At 35.5% G+C, this 18,065-nt stretch overlaps 1 protein-coding gene across 3 annotated transcripts in view; it reads right to left on the minus strand.

Moving 5' to 3' along the window:
• Window positions 1–455: 455 nt before the first annotated feature.
• Window positions 456–18,065, minus strand: part of GALNT3 (polypeptide N-acetylgalactosaminyltransferase 3) — a 57,600-nt gene continuing 39,990 nt past the window's right edge. For all 3 annotated transcript variants that reach the window (XM_066345260.1, XM_066345261.1, XM_066345262.1), the window contains exons 5-11: window positions 17,499–17,733; window positions 16,408–16,525; window positions 14,693–14,893; window positions 12,633–12,764; window positions 12,320–12,421; window positions 2,037–2,189; window positions 456–595 (exon numbers count right to left, since the gene is read on the minus strand). In XM_066345260.1, the coding sequence (XP_066201357.1) occupies window positions 473–595; window positions 2,037–2,189; window positions 12,320–12,421; window positions 12,633–12,764; window positions 14,693–14,893; window positions 16,408–16,525; window positions 17,499–17,733 (1,064 nt within the window). In that variant the 3' untranslated portion in view covers window positions 456–472. The remainder of the gene's footprint in view (window positions 596–2,036; window positions 2,190–12,319; window positions 12,422–12,632; window positions 12,765–14,692; window positions 14,894–16,407; window positions 16,526–17,498; window positions 17,734–18,065) is intronic.

The raw sequence follows: 18,065 nt of genomic DNA on the forward strand, positions 1-18,065 counted from the left end.
AAAATTTCCTGGTTTGTATACAAAGGTCAATGTTTGACCTTCATTGATCCATTTCTATGTAGTTAAAAAAATACAGTATCAAATCTTTCTCCCTCCCCCCAAAAGTAGAAGAAATATTTTAAGTTGTGAGTGTGTGAATGTAGTTATGCATATCCTCAAGTGTACAAAACACACAAACATCACTTTACTTAGAAAATTATTTTCTTCATACTGTAAACATCTCTTCCTTTACATCTGAACATTTCAAAATAGTCTTTGGTATTATTAGTTATTGTGCTTTGAAATGGAAACAAGGGATTTCTGTGGCAATGAATGCTACAGAAACATTGTAAGATATAAATAAGAAAAATGCATTTGGAATAAGTTACAATTAGCTGCTTTTGCATAATTTTCAAAACTACAGTGTATGCCTAGTCACAGTTTTATGAGAAAAAAAATATCTCCTTTTCAACTCCTTAATTTGAAGGAACACTTAATCATTGTGGCTAAAAATCCATTTTTGAAGTGGATCTGATAGATTGCATGACACTAAGCTTGGATGCTCTCCATTTGCTGAAAGGCACATTTTGAAGAATGGATTATAAAGAAGTTGATCCTAGAATAAAAAGAAACACAACAGACAATAAGTTTCAAGATTCAGTTAACTGATAAATGCAAAAACTACTTTATGATCTCATAGAAGTTAATGGGAGACCTGCACATCAAATATACATCATTCTTAACTTACCTTTTCTAAGATCAACTATGTCTGATAAAATCTTGTTGGTTTCTGGTATAAACAACACCATTTATGCCACTACAGAAGGTATTACATAAATGAAAAGGTACATAAAGCAAGGTCTCAATCAAGTTTTCAAATAAGATTATATCTATCAGTGACAGGCTCTTTTTTAAAATGCAAGTCATTAAAAAATGTAAGTCATAAAAATCTGTTTTATAGTGTTCTTGTATTGCACAAATCAACTTTCAGATGAGAATTACTAGGTTCCAACTAAGCCCTATGTTTTTAAAAACAGAAAATAATGTTTATGACTTCTCTGTTATAGATTCACCAAAAAAAAAAAAAAAAAAGTAAAACAGGAGGAAAAAATTAAGCACTTTAAGAAAAAATAATGATTTTCATGTCTCTCTGCCAAGAAAAAAATATGCCTATTACAAGGAGCATTATAAGAAACTTTAAAAAAAACAAACACGGGCAACAATTATTATTTTAAAATTTTTCCTTATTGATTTCAGAGAGAGGAAGAAGGGAGAAGGAGAGAATGGGGGAGAAAGGGAGAGGGAGAAATAGAGGTACATTGATCTGCTCTGGTGTGTGCCCTGACCGGGGATCAAACTGGCAGACTCTGTGCTTAGGGATGATGCTCTAACCCAGGGGTCTCAAACTCGCAGCCCGCTGAACAATTTTGTGCAGCCCGCAACTAATCCACGAAGTTCAAAATATTTTGGAAAAAATTAAGTAACCCTAGGGGCCTACTTGTATTTTTCATTTCTCTAGCATCCTAGCTAGATATTAGCTTAGTTAACAGCAGTTGTGATGCGAACTACAGTTTCTGGTCGTTTTGTGACACTGAGTAAACTGCATGTACGATTGTGCTTGTTGTACTGATTTTTTTTTTTTTGTTTTCAACTGCAGTGAGAAAAGTGTTGCATAACAGTTGCCTTCTGTAGACCTAGTGCGGCCCGCGGAAGGCTGTGATCTTGCTCTGCGGCCCACATGCTGAGTTGAGTTTGAGACCCCTGCTCTAACCGAATGAGCCATCCAGCCAGGGCTGGGCAACAATTATTATTAACTCACAGTAGTGTTGGTCTGCATAAACCATGCTTTAACTAATTTCCAATTATTTTGTTCCTAGTAGTATTTAACTCATATTCTCTTTTATCTCATGGGGAGACACACAGTAACAAAGTCACAAAAGCTGAGAAATTCTGATGGATAATATTAACACACTGTTTCATGTATTTTCCCAGAAAAGCAATTAGAGCTTTTCAAAATAATAATTACATAAAAGGGTGCATTAATTGCACTGAGGTACCTTTTGGATCTCCCATATCTGTTCTCCAGTGGCAGCTGTCTTGTGACCTTTGTAGGTACACGCCTTCAGCTGAACAGGACCTTGCGCAGCATGGAGACATAATTCCTTCTGGATGTTATGCCGAATTTCATGTTGAGCAGAGTATTCAAAGTACTGTGAAAAAAGGGCTGCTGTTACTGATAAAAGCACCCTATATGCTCAGTTGAAAAATAACAGTCCAATAAAAAGAAATAAGCAACTTACTGAATAATAAAGTCAACAAATTCATACAGTAAAAAATAGCTATCAGAAACATAAGCTGAGTTTTTATGAAAGAGAATACTATAATCTTTCTCCAGCCTATTACCAACAGGCAGTTTCTTAGTTAAGAAGTTACTGACTTTCTCCCCACATCGGAAACTGGAAGGTATCAGGCAGGATGAAGGGAAGTACAGGTACTCCATAGAAAAGGGCCTGGAAAGTCGTAGCAAGTACATTAATTGTCTCTTTCTGGCCACAAATGTTCCTTTTCTTTTATTCATTTCAATTCATGGCATTTATATTTCAACTAGGAACATCTAAAAGAGATAAATTTCATGCCTCAGTTTCCTTGCCTGTAAGATGGGTAATTTAACAGCTTCTACCCCTTGGAGTTATAAAGAGAAATGGGTTACTACAAGAAAACCACACAATAAGTGGTTCATGGTAGGCATTCAGTACATTTTTAGCTACTGATATTATTATTGATGCTTCTCTCTCCCCATATGTCCAAGTAATTAGTCCATTAGTCCTACTGAATTTTCTTTTCAGGTGTTACCATCCCACCCACCCTTACTTTCATATTCTCACCTTGTTCAGGCACTCAAAATCTCTACCGCAACACCTCCAGTTATCTCCAATTTCTGCTACTACAATTCACTCTGCTGCCTTAGTAAATGGAAACTCACTCTGCTTCAATTCACTGTTAGACTTTCATAACATTTAATTTGATCCCCTACCTCTCCAGCTGAAGTGAGTCACTGCTGTGGCTAAGATAAACTCCACACTCCCTAATTGGTACATACAACTTCCATTTCAACCTTTTAGCAACCATTCCCCCAATTATAGCCTATGCTTTTTCACAGTTATACCCATGCAGAACATGTGTTTCCCTAACTCGAAGACTTTGCTTTATTGTGCTATGTGTGGAATAACCTTCTGGATCCTTCTCTGCTTAGCTAACACTTTTCTATTCTTCAAAAGGCCAATTCAATATTACCTTCCTTTTTTTAGTTTTCCTTGAAGTTGTCCTACAGCATAAAATTACACTCTTTTTAGGGTTCACATAGTCCATCAGAGATAACTTTCACTATACTTTCTTGGAATTCTGTGTATAGCTAGCTGGCTTTACCACAGACCAAAGGCAAGCAGTGTAACTACTAATAATATTCGTTATAAATCAAAGATTTCATAATGTTGACATAAGAAAGATAAAATAACTGAACATAATTGATTTTCAGTAATTAAAATAATCTTAGCACTATTATATTTTCGGTCCTTATTCTGTCTTAGACAGGGACTGATCCAAGCCCTTTAAGGGCATTATAGTAGACACTTCAAACATTAGCTGAATCCACCTTAAGTTCCCTTCATTTTAGTCTCATGATTAATTTACCTCCTTCCACAAATATAATGCCAATCACTTTTATAACTGATAGCTCCTCAGATGGAGACACTGACAGAAAATGGGTTTAAAGCACAGAAACAGCATTCTGGCTATACTTCATTAAGAAAAATAAATCTTGCCTGAATGGTGGTGCAATGGATAGAGCATTGACCCAGGACACTGAGGACTCAGGTTCAAAACCTCGAGGTTGCTGGCTTGAGCATGGGGTTGCTGGCTTGATCGTGGGATCATGGACATGATCTCATGGTCACTGGCTTGAGCCCAAAGGTGGCTAGCTAGAAGCCCAAGATTACTGGCTTGAGCAAAGGGTCACTGGCTCAGCTGAAGACCCCCATCAAGGTACATATGAGAAAGCAATCAGCCCTGGACGGTTGGTTCAGTGGTAGAGCATTGGCCTGGTGTGTGAAAGTCCTGGGTTTGATTCCCGGTCAGGGCACACAGAAGCGATCATCTGCTTCTCTCCCTTTTCCCCCTCCCCCCTATACCTATCTTTCTCTATCTCTCTCTCTGTCTCTTTTCCTACTGCACCCATGGCTCAAATTGTTTGAGCAAAGGTGTCCCCAGGTGCTGAGAATGGCTCCATGGCCTTGCCTCAGGCACTAAAATAGCTCAGTTGCCAGGCAATGGAGCAGTGGCCCAGACAAGCAAAGCATCACCACCTAATGGGCTTTCTGGGTGACAGAAGCCATACAAGGGCTTTGAGCAAGACAATAATATTTTCTGGTTTATATGTAAGAAGGTAACTCTGGCTTCTATCACTCTAACCACAGCCATTGATTTCAATTTGGTTTACTTCCTTTAAATTTATTTTCAATCAGGCCTTGATTTTAAACTACTTTGTAAATTTTAGTTTCCAGTGCTAAATGTTTTTAAGATATTATCTAACTAAACCATTTCTTCATGCTCCTTTTTACTGTTTTACCAGATAATGACTTTTTTCTACAATTTTTTATTTATAGATTTTAGTGAGAGAGAGAGAGAGAGAAACAGGAACATCAATCTGTTCCTGTATGTGCCCTGACCAGAAATCAAACCAGCAGCCTTTGCACATCAGAAAAATGCTCTAATCAACCGAGCTATCCAGCCAGGGCAATGATATTTTTATAACATAAAACTTCATTGTAACCGTATTTGTAAATGCCAAGTAAAAATAATTATTTTGATAATGTAACTAAATTGACAAATAAACTGTGCAAAGCAGTGTAAGTCAATACGGCTTTTTAACAAAATGTTTTGCGTCTTCCTCTTTTTTTTTTTTGACAGAGACAGAGAAACAGACAGGACAGACAGATAGGAAAGGAGAAACAGAGGAAACTCTAAGAGACCTCTGTGACAACATCAAGATAATCAACAGCTGCATCATAGAGGTTCCTGAAGGAGAAGAGAAAGAACAAAGGACAGAGAACCTGTTTGAAGAAATCAGAGCTGAAACTTCCCTAAATTGATAAAGAAAAAAGTCACACAATTTCAAGAAGCACAGAGAGTCCCATTAAAGAGGAACACAAAGAGGCCTACACCAAGATACATCATAATTAAAATGCGAAGTTAAGAGACAAAGAAAAAATACTAAAAGCTGCAAGAGAAAAGCAGTTAATTACCTACAGAGAAGCCCCCATAAAAATGACATCTGACTTCCCAACAGAAACACTTGAGGCCAGAAGGGACTGGCAAGAAATATTCAAAGTGATGCAAAATAAGAACCTACAACCAAGACTACTTTATCCAGCAAGGCTATCATTTAAAATTGAAGGAGAAATATAAAGCTTCCCAGTCAAAAAAAGACTCAAGAAACTTCTAACAACCAAACCAATTTAACATTTCTGCAAGAAATGTTAAGGGTCCTGCTATAAAAAGATCAAAGAAAAAAATCAAGAGAAAGAAGACTGTAGATTTAAAGAATAAAATGGTAATGAATAAGTCCATATCAATAATAACATTAAATGTAAATGAATTAAATGCTCCAATCAAAAGACATAGGGTAGCTGCATAGATAAGAAAACAGGACCCGTACTTATGCTGTCTACAGGAGAACCATCTCAGAACAAAAGATACATATAGACAAAGTGAAGGGATGGAAAAAAGAATTTCACGCAAATAAAAATAAAAAAAATGCTGGGCTAGTAATACTTATATATAACAAAATAGCCTCTAAAACAAAGGCTATTATTAGGGATAAAGAAGGTCACTACATAATGATAAAAGGAGCAATCCAACAACAGGATATAACCATTGTAAATACTTACGTGTCAAATATAGGAACACCTAAATATATAAAACAGATTTTGATGGACATAAAGGACAAGATTGACAGCAATGCTATAATAGTAGGGGATTTTAATACCCTACTAACAACAATGGATAGATCCTCCAGACAGAAAATTAACAAAGAAACAGCAGCCTTAAATGACACACTACATCAACTGGATTTAACTGATACCTTCAGAACCTTTTACCCCAAAGCAGCAGAATATACATTCTTTTCAAGAGCTCATGATACATTTTCTAGGATAGACTGCATATTAGGACACAAAACAAGTCTAAATAAATTTAAGAAGATTGAAATCATATCAAGCATCTTCTCTGATCAGAATGGCATGAAACTAGAAGTCAACTACAATAGAAAAACTGAAAAATATTCAAACACTTGGGGGCTAAATAGCATGCTATTAAATAAAAAATATGTTAACAATGAGATCGAGGAAGAAATAAAAAATTTCCTTAAAACAAATGAAAATGAACATACAATAACCCAAAAATCTATGTGATACAGCAAAAGCGGTCCTGAGAGTGAAGCTTATAGGCTTACAGGCATATCTTAAGAAGAAAAAGCTCAAATAAACAACCTAACCCTGCATCTAAAAGAACTAGAAAAAGCACAACAAAAGTCCAGAGGGAGTAGAAAGAAGGAAATAATAAAGTCAGATCAGAAATAATAGAGGCTAAAAAAAATACAAAAGATCAATGAAACTAAGAGCTGGTTCTTTGAAAAGGTAAACAACATTGACAAACCTTTAACCAGACTCATCAAGAAGAAAAGAGAGAGGACTCAAATAAATAAAATTAGAAAGTAGAGAAGTAACAACTGACAACACAAAAATACAAAGGTCTGTAAGAAAATACTATGAAGATCTATATGCCAAAAAATGGACAACCTAAGTAAGCAAAATAGATAAATTCCTAGGAACATACAATATTCTAAAACTCAATTTGGAAAAATCAGAAAACCTAAACAGAACGATTACAACATGAAATTGAAACAGTTATTGCAAAACTCCTAGCAAACAAAAGTCCTGGACTGGATGGTTTCACAGGTGAATTTTACCATTCAAAGAAGACCTAACACCTATCTTTCTCAAGCTATTGCATAAAATTCAAGAGGGAAGACTTCCAAGCTTATTTTATGAAGCAAGAATTGTCCTAATTCCAAAACCAGGTAAAGACACTACAAAGAAAGAAAACTGCAGGCCAATATCCCCGATGAACACAAATGCTAAAATTTTCAACAAAATATTAGCAAACTGGATCCAGCAATACATTAAAAAGACCATACATTTTGATCGAGTGGGGTTTATTGCAGGGAAGCAAGGCTGGTACAATATTCACAAATCAATAAATGTAATTCATCATATAAACAAAATGAAGGGTAAAATCATATGATTATATCAATAGATGCATAAAAAGCATTTGATAAAATCCAGCACCCATTTATAATCAAAACTCTGAGTAGAGTGAGAATACAGAGAACATACCTCAACATAATAATGGCTATATATGACAAACCAACAGCCAACATCATACTTAATACACAAAAATTAAAAGCAATCTCCTTAAAATCAAACAGGGTTGAAACAGACAGGGTTGCCCTCTTTCACCACTCTTATTCAACTTAGTTCTTGAAGTCCTAGCCACAGCAATCAGACAAGAAGAAGAAATAAAAGGTACCCAAATCAGAAAAGAAGAAGTAATACTGTCAGTATTTGCTGATGCCATGATACTGTACATAGAAAACCCCAGAGTCTCAGCCAAAAAACTACTAGACCTGATAAATGAATTTAGCAAGGTGGCAGGATATAAAATTAATATTCAGAGATCAATGCCACTTTTATACACCAACAATAAACTGTCAGAAAGCAAAATTAAGGAAACTATTCCCTTCACTACTGCAACAACAAAAAAATAAAGTTTCTAAGAATAAATTTAACCAAGGAGGTAAAAGACTTGTACTCAGAAAATTATAAGACATTTAAAAAAGAAATCAAGGAAGATACAAACAGGTGGAAGCATATACCATGTTCATGGACAGGAAGAATAAACATCATTAAAATGTCTATACTAGCCTGAACAGGTGCTGGTTCAGTGGAAGAGGCATCACAATGGGATGCAAAGGACCAAGGTTTGAAACTTCAAGGTCTCCAGCTTGAGCATGAGCTCATCAGCTTGAGAGCAGGGTCGCTGGCTTAAGTGTGGCATCATAAACATTCCCCCATGTTCACTGGCTTGGGCCTAAAGGTCACTGGCTTGAAGCTCAAGGTCGCTTTCCTGAGCCCAAGGTCACTGGCTTGAGCAAGGGGTCTCTCTCTGTGCTGTAGCCCCCTGGTCAAGGCATATATGAGAAAGCAATCAATGAATAACTAAGGAGCTAGAATGAAGAATCGATGCTTCTCATCTCTCTCCCTTCCTATCTGTCCTTATTTGTCTCTCTCTCTCTGTCACACACACACAAAAAATGTCTATACTACCCAAAGCAATATATAGATTCAATACAATTCCTATTAAAATACCGATGGCATACTTCAAAGATATAGAACAAATATTCTAAAAATCTATATAGAACCAAAAAAGAACCCAAATAGCCTCAGCAATCTTGAAAATGAAGAATAAAGTGGGAGATATCACACTTCCTGATATCAAGTTATACTACAAGGCCATTGTAATCAAAACAGCTTGGTACCGGCATAAAAACGGGTATAAAGATCAATGGAACAGAACCGAGAACCCAGAAATAAACCCACGCCTTTATGGCCAATTGATATTTGACAAAGAAGGCAACAGTATACAATGGAGTAAAGACAGTCTCTTTAACAAATGGTTTTGGAAAATGGACAGGTACATGCAAAAAAAATGAAACTAGACCACCAACTCACACCATGCACAAAAATAAACTTAAAGTAGATAAAAGACTTAATTGTAAGTCACAAAATCATAAACATTTTGGATGAAAACAGGCAGTAAACTCTCCGATATCTCTCGTAGCAGTATTTTTGCAGATATATGTCCACAAACAAATGGAATAAAGGACAAAATAAACAAATGGGACTATATCAAATTAAAAGGCTTTTGTACAGCAAAAAACACCATTAATAAAATAAAAAGACGGCCCACACAATGGAAAAACAATTTGCCAACACATCTGATAATGGCTGATAACCAAAATTTATAAAGAACTTCTTAAACTCAACACCAGAAAGGTAAATAATCCAATTAAGAAATGGGCAAAGGAACTGAATAGACACTTTTCCAAAGAGGACGTACCGATGGCTAGTAGGCAGATGAGAAAATGTTCAATATCATCAGAAAATGCAAATTAAAACTGCAATGAGATACCACTTCACACCTGTTGGAATGGTGCTCACTAACAAATCAACACACAACAAGTGTTGGCAAGGGGGTGGACAAAAGGGAACCCTCCTGCACTGCTGGTGGGAATTCAGACTTGTGCAGCCACTGTGGAAAACAGTTTGGAGATTCCTCAAAAAATTAAAAATGGAACTGCTTTTTGACCTAGCTATCCCACTTTTAAGAATATATCCTAAGAATCCCAAAACACTGATTCAAAAGAAGATATGCATCTCTATGTTTATTGCAGCATTGTTTACAATAGCCAAGATCTAGAAACAGCCCAAGTGTCCATCAGTGGACAAGTGGATTAAAAAGCTGTGCTACATATACACAATGGAATACTATGCAGCATTGAAAAAGGAAATCTTACCTTTTGTGATAGCATAGATGGACCTGGAGATTAGTATGCTAAGTGAAATAAGCCAGGCACAGAAAGACAAATATATGATCTCATTTATGTGTGGAATCTAATGAACAAAGTGAACTGATTAATGGAATAGAGGCAGAGATTGGGTCAAGGAGAGCAGAGAGACAGCTGTCAGAGGGAAGCAGGATGAGTTGTCAAGATCAGAGAAGTTAAGGGATTAGTGAAATTATACATACCTAACACATACATACAGATAACAGGACAGAAAATTACAGAGACAAGGAGGGGAGGGAATTAGGGGGAGGCGGACAATGGGGTATTATAGGGGGAACATGGTTGGAGGTGTGAGGGGGTTATATTGAGTAGGACACTTGAATCCATGTTAACTCAATAAATTTAAAATTTAGTAAAAAAAAAAAAAAATGGGGAGGATATGAACAGACACTTCTCCCAATAAGACATACTAATGGCCAACAGATACATGAAAAGCTGCTCATCCTCACTAGCTATTTGAGAACTGGAAATCAGAACTACAATGAGATACCAATTCACACCTGTTAGATTGGTTATTATCATCAAGACAGGTGATAACAAGTATTGGAAAGGCTGTGAGGAAAAGGGAACCCTCATTCACTGTTGGTAGAAATGCAAACTGGCACAATCATTATGGAAGAAAGTATGGTGGTTCCTCAAAAAATTAAGAATAGAAAAGACCATATGACAGCAATCCCTCTACTGGGTATCTACCTCAAAACTCAATAATATTTGTAATGTAAAGACACATGCACCCTCATGTTCATCACAGCATTATTCACAGTGGCCAAGACATGGAAACAACCAATGTGTGCTTTGATAGAGGACTGGATAAAAAAGAAGTGGTCCATATATACAATGAAATACTACTCAGCCATAAATAATGATGATATATTGCCGTTAACAACATGGATGGACCTTGAGAACATTATACTGAATAAAATAAGTAAATAAAAAAAAAGCTAAGAACTATATAATTTCACAAATAGCTGGGATATAAAACTAAGAATCATAGCCACAGATAAAAGTGAAGTGGTTACCAGGGGGAGGGGGATGTGGTGGAGAAGGTGGTGGGAAGGGACTAAAGAGGGACAAATATACCCTGATGGAAAATGATTTGACTTTAGGTGATGGGTACACAACATATCAACAGTTTAAATGCTATAGAGATGTTTACCTGAAACCTATGTCCTCCTATTGATCAATGTCACTCTGTTAAATTTAATTTTCTAAATAAAATGTAAAAAAAAAAATACAGAAAAAATATGCCTATACATGTTTACAAATACATACACATATATACATACCTGTATATGTATATACAATACAAATATGTATGTATGTGTATCTCCATCCAGCAATAAATTCTTCTCAATAGCTATGGGTTTTGGGCATCTGAATTATCTGCCCTCAGTAGATTGATTGGTTTGGATGAATAGGTAGTAGAAATAGATTAAGATGAGGCTAACGAGTAGGAAAAAACATGAAAAAATATGGATCAGGAACTGACCCTTTCTTCTTAAAACTGACATCATCAAAGTCCCATTCTGTTAAAATAGGACATTGTGAGTATTTAATATTGTGAAAATCCATATACATCTTGGACTTCATAAGAAAATACCTTTAATTCCCAGAAAAAAAAAAGACATATTAGCTCCTTTCTTTCGTACATCTTTCTTCACAGTCTTCTTGTTCCATTTTCATTCCCACTAGCCACCTAGGTAACTCCTATGCACCATTCAAAAAATTTTCCAATGTCATGTTTCCTCCCAAAAATGTTTGGCCACCCAGTCTATTTCAGATGCCCTTCTCCATGTCCCCAGAGCACTATGAACACTTTATCCCAGACCTTATTATTATGACTGTAACCACTGGTTTTGAAATACCAATTTCCTTGAAGGAGTTAGAATCTAAGTTGCCTGAACCTAGCAGAGTATCTGATGTGCAGGGTCACTCCATGATTTTGTTGAACTAACAAATGAAAGAGTATTTCAGGAGTTCACTTGTAAAAGGCAAGGAAAAAAAGATAAGAAACTCAATATTAATTTACTATGTTCTGTACCCATAGTAGGCTAAATAGTGACATTTGATATTTGATTCTAAATTGGTAAAAACAGTAAAAAAATGTTAACAAGCAGAAATGTCATCAACCAAAGAGAATCAAGAATAAACTTTTTTTAGAATATTTATTGTGGCCCACAAAAATAACTTATAATGTTACTTTTTTGGTATTAACATGATGCAATTTGCTTATTGAATCCAGTTAAATATAGTCTTTATATATAATTTTACAAAATCACCATGCCACTAGTCACACAATATAAAAATACCACATAAAAGATCCCATTTTTTTTTATTTCAAAGGCATTATTCTATTGTTTTTCTCATTTGCTTTTCTACTGAATGGGTAAGCAACTTCAAATTGTTTTCAGAGCCAGAATGAGTATCAAAATAAAGCACTATAATTTCAATATAAATTGCCAACCTTAATCTAAAAAAAATTTCTCACACCAGGTTACCTGAATATAAAACTGATTCAGGGCTCCTGAAAAGTATGTGACAACTTAGTAGTGTTTGTAAATACCAAAGAGGAAGAAGGGTTTTCAATGCCACGCTCACCTGGTTGCCCCCAAGTCCATGGCACGTGTACATAATTAACGGCTTGCCTCCTTGATTATTTTCTCCAACATCCAGACATAAAGGCTGACCAAAGCTTTTAATCTAAAGGAAAAATTTCAAGTTATAAAATTTGTTTTTTTAAATCTATGTGGTTTATACATTTCTTCAATTGATTTCAAGAAGTAGTATAAATAATAATAGTGTAAAATCTCAAAAGCAAACAACCAGAAAGTATTTCAACAATTTTCACCAAACCACATAAATATTGGTGGCAAGGAGTATCCCAAGTGAAAAGGAGCAGGAAAATACTCACATATCCAGATATAACAGGATTAAGGTCTGGCACATATACTTCTGGATAAATGTTGTTCAGATACCATGTAAAGTTTTTACATTGAAGGCGGTGCTTTATTTCAAATCTTTTTGAAAGATCACCAAATGATTTCTGGAGAAAGATGATAGCGAAGAGAAGGCTTAAAACAGCACTGGTGAAGTACTTCAAATGCTACTATTAGTAGGTATTTTTAGGTCTCAAAAAAAATGCCTGGGATAAATGCAAGATGAAATTTAACTGCATTCACCATTCATTCTGGCTTCAAAGAAAATCAAGGACCACTGTCATCATGATGACAAAGTGCTATTTTGTTTTTCCTTTGCACCACAAACTTACCCCATGGGACAAAAATCTCTAGCAAACTGTAATGAGCAGAGAAATGGTACTGGGAACATTCAAAATTGATCCCAAGAATGATCTGTAAATTGAAGTGTGAGAAAGCAGATAGAGAGAAAGTGCCAACACATTATGTAATTTATATCTTTTCTCTCATCAAGACTGCAAAAAACAACCCGGTTGGGAAGAATTTTTTCTAGTTTTATGGGTGTAGCTTACTCCTAACAATATCTGTAATGATATCCTAGCAACCATGCATTGATAGAAAAAGTTTCTAATCAATTGCATTTTATATTCCTTTATTTTAAGGGAATAAGATAACAACTTTATTTTAAAAAAGCACTATTAAACTAAAAAGGAATTTTATCTCTTGGAAAATTTTTAAAGAAAATTATATTAAATATTTAGTATCTAAATATATGAATAGGTAAATTCTCAACTTGTCAGCTCAATTACAGAAAATATGTTCCCTGCCAACTTCAAAGTCTTGAACCCAGGTGTTTAAGCAAAAGGTATAAAGCTCCATAAAGAACTTTTGGCTAGGTATGCATTTTACAACATAGATCAATTTGCCCTGTGGTAAAAAACAGGGGTTTGCTTGCTGACTCGCCTCTTTGTGGGTAACAACATAAGCTGTGTTTAGCGCCCACTTGCCTGCTTAGGCAAGCGCCCTTGTGCAGTATACAATCTGCCCAATTTGTCCTGGTGGCCTTGGGTAAAAAGAGGGCAATCTAAGCCAGCTGTGCTCTGACTGCATTCTACCGACATGTTTACAAGGCTACACTGGAGGCCAAAGAAAGGTGAAAGGAGGTAACTGGATCTTTATGACATCAACATGTTGATGCCCTTTAAACCCAATATACCACCACCTCCCCACAAATCAACACTGTCTCTTATGCAGAGTTGGGTGCCATTTACTGAGGCATGTTCTTATGTTGTCTAGCTCATTTACTACAATTAATATTAAAGCTATTGGGACTTAGTTCTCATGTATTAGGCACCACGATTCTGCCGACCTTTATCTACGACCGGTCATAACAACACTGCCATACATTTGTTAGCACTTATTTCTTTATTTCATAGCTACTCTGGGAGGAAGGCAAGTATTTCCTCTCTTAAGACAAGGAAGGACAGAGAAGTGAACTGGTTGAGCATACATCCTATATCCAGCAACCCTCTCAGCCACCTTATAAAGGAAGTGTCATCCCCAATTTACAGTCTCAAAGGGGCTGTGCCACGGTGGGCCCCGAGTGTGCAGCGGAGCAAGAACTTGAGGGGCAGGCCTGATACTCTTGGTTTAGTCTCCCCCTACATTCTGACATTATTTCTATCTCCAGTTTAAAGAGCCACTTAGTACCGTGATTTAGTTGTTAACCACATCACCTAAGACCAGTTATAAAGTTCGACCTCATCTTATTTTCTTTGAGAAAAAATATTGAACCAAGGCATTTACAAAACTTCCAATATTAAAAAAGATACCATCAAAGTAAAATGCCTACATTTTTTAAAAGTAATTTACTCAATTAAAAAAAAATTAAACTGGTATCATAAGTTATATATATATATAGTTTAAGAGTGAAAAAAGCCAGCTTCAAAATAGCTTTTAAAAGTATTTTGTACTTGAGTTTACTCAAATAAGTAAAAGAACACGGGAACTCGGGAGTGGATTTTTATTGTGATTTACTCACTTAGCTCTGACTTACCTGTTTAACGATTTTTGCTGCATCTGTGTTTCTCCTATAAAATATTTCCTTGTATTCATCCATCCAGACTTCTGCAAGGCGAACTTGGTTGCGAGCAATCACCTGAGTGCCTTTTGGAAAGGTATGAGGGCTTTTGCTGCGAAAAACATGTCCAACAACAGAGCAAGGCATAATCTCCAACTGCCCACCACATTGCCATACCTGATAATTAATGATATTTGTTTAAATTTACAGTATTTTAGGAAAATCAAAGTGTTGCTTGTAAGTTCATCTTTAAAATATTAATAAAAGCAAAAAATAAAAAAGAGGTTTATCATAACTTCACAGATAGTCTCTGCCCCGTCATTTCAACTTGTTCTTAACTATAAAAAAAATGTTATTAAGTAGTATAAACACTAAAGTAAACAAATGCATATTTTTAGAAATTTAACAATTTCAGAACCTTCATTAAAATTAATCCCAAAATTTCCTTTTTGTAGACAATTATGCAAGTTCTCTAACGTACGTAGAGACTAAAAGAAGACTAAAAGATCTGCATTTAACTTCTGTCTTCTTATACAACTTATATGGTTACTTCACTTGAAGTCTCTCTTCTGTGGGATGAGCTAGTAGTCATGCAATAACTGAACCCACACTCTGTTTATCCTTTGATTACTCAATTTTTAGTCCAAAAAAACAATAAACAATTTCAGATAGTCATTATTACTAAAGTAAAATCTACTGAACTTCTAGTTGCTCATTTAAAAAAACCTCAAACATATTTAAAGATTGTAAAAAAAAAAAAACTTCCTTGCATTAATTCTAAATAAAATGGCAAGTCATTAAATCAATACTTATTCACTTATATCTTGATGAGAAGTTCTGTCATAAATAGTTAATTACTAAGCAAAAAATCTAAAAGAAAGCCATGGTTCATAGTATGTGGTAGTATTAAGGCAAGTGATCATATTCTTTCTCTCTCTTTTTTTCTTTTTTAAACGAATGAGAAAGCTCAGTGATATGTTTAATTCAATAAACTGTGCTTGAGATCTAACATGTGTTAGGGGTTGGGTAAACTGAAATGAATAAAATAAGACCCCTGCCCTTAAGCAGTTCAAACTTGGCTAAGATCATCACTGTGATGGAGTCAGAGCCAAAATTTAAATCTTCTAACTCCTTGTTCAGTTATTTTTCCACTACATTCCAGCCTAGGGGATAAAAAATGAATGACAAAATCATGGCAGAAAATGACTTCATGCAATCAAATAAGTACATGTGGAGGCCATCCAGAACCTTTGTTTCGTGTCTCATATTAACTTTTCATATGTACGGGGGGGAAAAAAACCTCATTTAATCCAAAGAGTTAAGTTCAATGTCCTTTAAAATTATACATAAATGTTTTTCCATTCTGACTCCCTTGATAATTAACTTATTTCCTGAAGCACTAGATTTAATTATATTTATCTTGGCTGGAATTCAGTAGCTACAAGTGCATTAATTGGTGTTATTGCCTGGACACAGGCATTTAACTGATTCATCTTGTTATCCTGGCAGCAACAAATAAATTCATTTAGTTACATTTTTAAAGGAAATATCCTATTCTAAAATTTCTAGTAATTAAGTCTGAGAAAGCACAAAAAGTAAAGACTGAACACATCCATGGTAATCTATATCAGCCAAGTAGAACAAAATATATATTTCACTGATTAATAAGTATGCTGTGTTTATAAACTTACTCTGAAAGACATTTCTATGTTTTCACCTCCCCAGATTTCCATTTCATCATCATAAGTGCCGATATATTCAAAGTATTCTTTTGATATGGAAAAAAGACCTCCTGCAAAAGTGGGTGTTCTGAAAAATAATCCATTGTCAAACTTTATTATAAAAACCAAATAAAAACTTTTTAGAGAACAACTAAATCAGCCTGACCAGGCAGTAGCACAGTGGATAGAGCATTGGACTGGAATGCAAAGGACCCTGGTTCGAAACCCTGAGGTCGTCAGCTAGAGTGCGGGCGCACCAGCTTGAGCATGGGATTGCGGGTTTGGGTGTAGGACCATGGACATGACCCCATGGTCACTGCTTGAGCCCAAAGGTCACTGGTTTGAATCCCAAGGTCGCTAGCTTGAGCCCAAGATTGCTGGCTTGAGCAACGGGTCATTCGCTCTGCCGCAGTCCCTCTTCCCCGTCAAGACGCATATGAGAAAGCAGTCAATGAACAACTAAGGTGCCACAGTGAAGAATTGATGCTTTTCATCTCTCCCTTCCTGTCTGTCTGTCTATCCCTATTTGTGCCTCTGTCTCTGTCACAAAAGTAAAATAGCTACTGAATCAAATTCACAAACATTAAAAAAGAGAAATCTCAATTTCAAAGCTCTTATATAGAAGAATAAAAACTGAAAATGGTATTTCCAAAGTCAAGTGTGGGGGGGGCACTTTAAGCATCCATTCCCAACACAGTAAAATTATTAACTATCTTCTAAACAAGCATAAAGATTTTTTTTTCTTCTTTCTCAAATGAGGGAAATAGTGAGACAAACTTCAGCATGCACTCAAGTATTCTTAAGTAATAATTATGAAGAAGACATGTGTCGCCTTATTCTACTTCCTACTCAGTAATTCTATGTGTAATTCATAAATAAATAAATTCTCTATTCCCTGCATATAGAAAATGTGTGCTCTTTATTCCATTAGGGTGAATTACCTTGGAGGCAATTACTGTAAAAAGCAAAGTCCACATACATACTCAAATAGTTAAACTATATATATACACACACATACATATATATACACATATATATGTCTTTATGAGCAATCATCTTACTTAATTGGGTAGGTTTCATCTTTCCTCCTTTGCCTCTCATGATCAGGAAGCGCTTCCCAGCCAAATGAAAGGCTCCAGTCAAAATTCCCTCGGTTATGATTACTTCCATAAGGAGAAGGTTTGTTGAATTCAAATGTGTTCATATCTATGGATGCAATATCCGGACTCACAACGGCCGTGTAGTTCTCAGCTATTCTGGCCAACAAAGGTTCTAACCAGCCATAGAAACACTCACCTGAAAAGAACACAATTTTAATTAATTCAATGAAAACACTCAGGATTTTATTCTTTTGGTTTTTGGAAGTGGGTTTACAGAGAAATGAAAACAAAGTCATTTGTCTTTTGAACATTTATAAGGGGGGAGATTTCCTAAAGTTTTCTTGAAAAGAGATTAGGGTAGGATTAAAAAAGTAAAGCAAGATCCAGCATCATTAGGTAAACTTTCCTACAGATGATGCTCTATTTTTCACTGTAGAAAGACAACAAAATAATACTGGAGTATTTAAGTTTCAGATGAAGTGTTTCTCTTTCTAATGGGTCATGAATCAAAGATAACATTTTTTTTTT

Source organism: Saccopteryx leptura, chromosome 7 (assembly GCF_036850995.1).
Source record: "Saccopteryx leptura isolate mSacLep1 chromosome 7, mSacLep1_pri_phased_curated, whole genome shotgun sequence".
NCBI classification, from domain to species: Eukaryota; Metazoa; Chordata; class Mammalia; order Chiroptera; family Emballonuridae; genus Saccopteryx; species Saccopteryx leptura.